The 1,670-nt window shown below is 63.5% G+C and overlaps 1 protein-coding gene across 1 annotated transcript in view; it reads left to right on the top strand.

Annotated features, from left to right (window-relative positions):
* INTS3 (integrator complex subunit 3) overlaps positions 1-1,670 on the top strand; it is a 14,020-nt gene that overhangs the window by 3,192 nt on the left and 9,158 nt on the right. Inside the window, exons 4-5 of the mRNA XM_042020505.1 lie at positions 244-435; positions 1,469-1,556. Of these exons, the coding sequence (XP_041876439.1) occupies positions 244-435; positions 1,469-1,556 (280 nt within the window). The remainder of the gene's footprint in view (positions 1-243; positions 436-1,468; positions 1,557-1,670) is intronic.

Genomic DNA, 1,670 nt, shown 5'->3' with positions numbered 1-1,670 from the left:
GTCCTGCATGGGGCTCGTGCCCAACCCTTCCTCCCGAATTCCCTCCCGAATTCCCTCCCGAATTCCCTCCCAAATTCCCGCTGCCTCAGGGTCCTGCATGGGGCTCGTGCCCAACCCTTCCTCCCAAATTCCCGAATTCCCTCCCAAATCCCCTCCTCCCTCCGCCAGCTCCGGGCCCCGCGTGGGTGGCCCCGTTCCCACTCCCTCTCCCGTCCCTTCCCGACGGCGTTCCCGCCGCTCCAGGTGCGCTTCGGGCAGCAGAAGCGCTACCAGGACTGGTTCCAGCGGCAGTACCTGGCCACGCCCGACAGCCAATCCCTGCGCTGCGACCTGATCCGCTACATCTGCGGCGTGGTGCACCCCTCCAACGAGGTGCTCAGCTCCGACATCCTCCCGCGCTGGGCCATCATCGGCTGGCTGCTCACCACCTGCACGGTCAGCGGGAGCGGGATAGCCCGGGAATGGGGTGGGAGCGGGGATACCCCGGGAATGGGATGGGGTGGGAGCGGGGATACCCCGGGAATGGGGTGGGGTGGGCTGGGAGCGGGGATATCCTGGGAATGGGGTGGGGTGGGAGCGGGGATACCCCGGGAATGGGGTGGGCTGGGAGTGGGGATGCCCCGGGAATGGGATGGGGTGGGAGCAGGGATACCCCGGGAATGGGATGGGGTGGGAGCAGGGATACGCCGGGAATGGGGCACGGGGTGGGAGCGGGGATACCCCAGGAATGGGATGGGGTGGGAGCGGGAATACCCCGGGAATGGGGCACGGGTTGGTTTGGAAAGGGAATATCCTAAAAATGGGGTATGGGGCAGGGTGGGAGCGGGGGTATCCTGGGAATGGGATGGGGTGGGAGCGGGGATACCCCAGGAATGGGGCACGGGGTGGGAGCGGGGATACCCCGGGAATGGGGTGGGGCAGAAAAGAGGATATCCTAAAAATGGGGTGTGGGGTGGGCTGGGAGCGGGAATATCCCGGGAATGGGATGTTGGAGCAGGGATATCCCAGGAATGGGGCACGGGGTGGGCTGGGAGCGGGGATATCCTGGGAATGAGGCACAGGGTGGGCTGGGAGCAGGGATATCCCAAAAACAGGATATGGGATCATCTGGGAGCAGGGATATCCCGGGAATGGGATGTTGGAGCAGGGATATCCTGGGAATGAGGCACGGGGTGGGCTGAGAGCAGGGATATCCTGGGAATGGGGTGGGCTGGGAGCAGGGATATCCCAAAAATGGGCTATGGGATGGGCTGGGAGCGGGACAGTCCCAGCAGTGGGAAGAGCAGCGCGTCTTGGGGGGGTCTGGAAGGAATCTCAGATCTCAGCGGGATCTTGGAGGGATCCAAAAGGGATCTTGGAAGGGTCTCGGAGGGATTTTGGAGAAATCCCGGTGGGATCTCAGGTGGTTCTTGGAGGGATCTCGGCATCGTCTTCACGGGATAATTTGGGAATTTTCTGTCTCTCGCAGTCCAACGTCGCCGCTTCCAACGCCAAACTGGCGCTGTTCTACGACTGGCTCTTCTTCAACCCCGAGAAGGACAGCATCATGAACATCGGTGCGGGGGGATCTGCCGGGGGGCGGGATCCAGCGGGGGGATCTTCCTGGGGGCGGGATCCATCAGGGATCTTCCTGGGGGCAGGATCCATCGGGGTATAGCTATTGTCGTTGC

This window comes from Corvus kubaryi, unplaced genomic scaffold (genome assembly GCF_017639235.1).
Source record: "Corvus kubaryi isolate FWS band 111438036 unplaced genomic scaffold, C.kubaryi_AGA036_p1.0 36997, whole genome shotgun sequence".
NCBI classification, from domain to species: Eukaryota; Metazoa; Chordata; class Aves; order Passeriformes; family Corvidae; genus Corvus; species Corvus kubaryi.
Note: the sequence above shows the minus strand (reverse complement) of the source record. Positions and strands in the feature narration are given on the sequence as shown.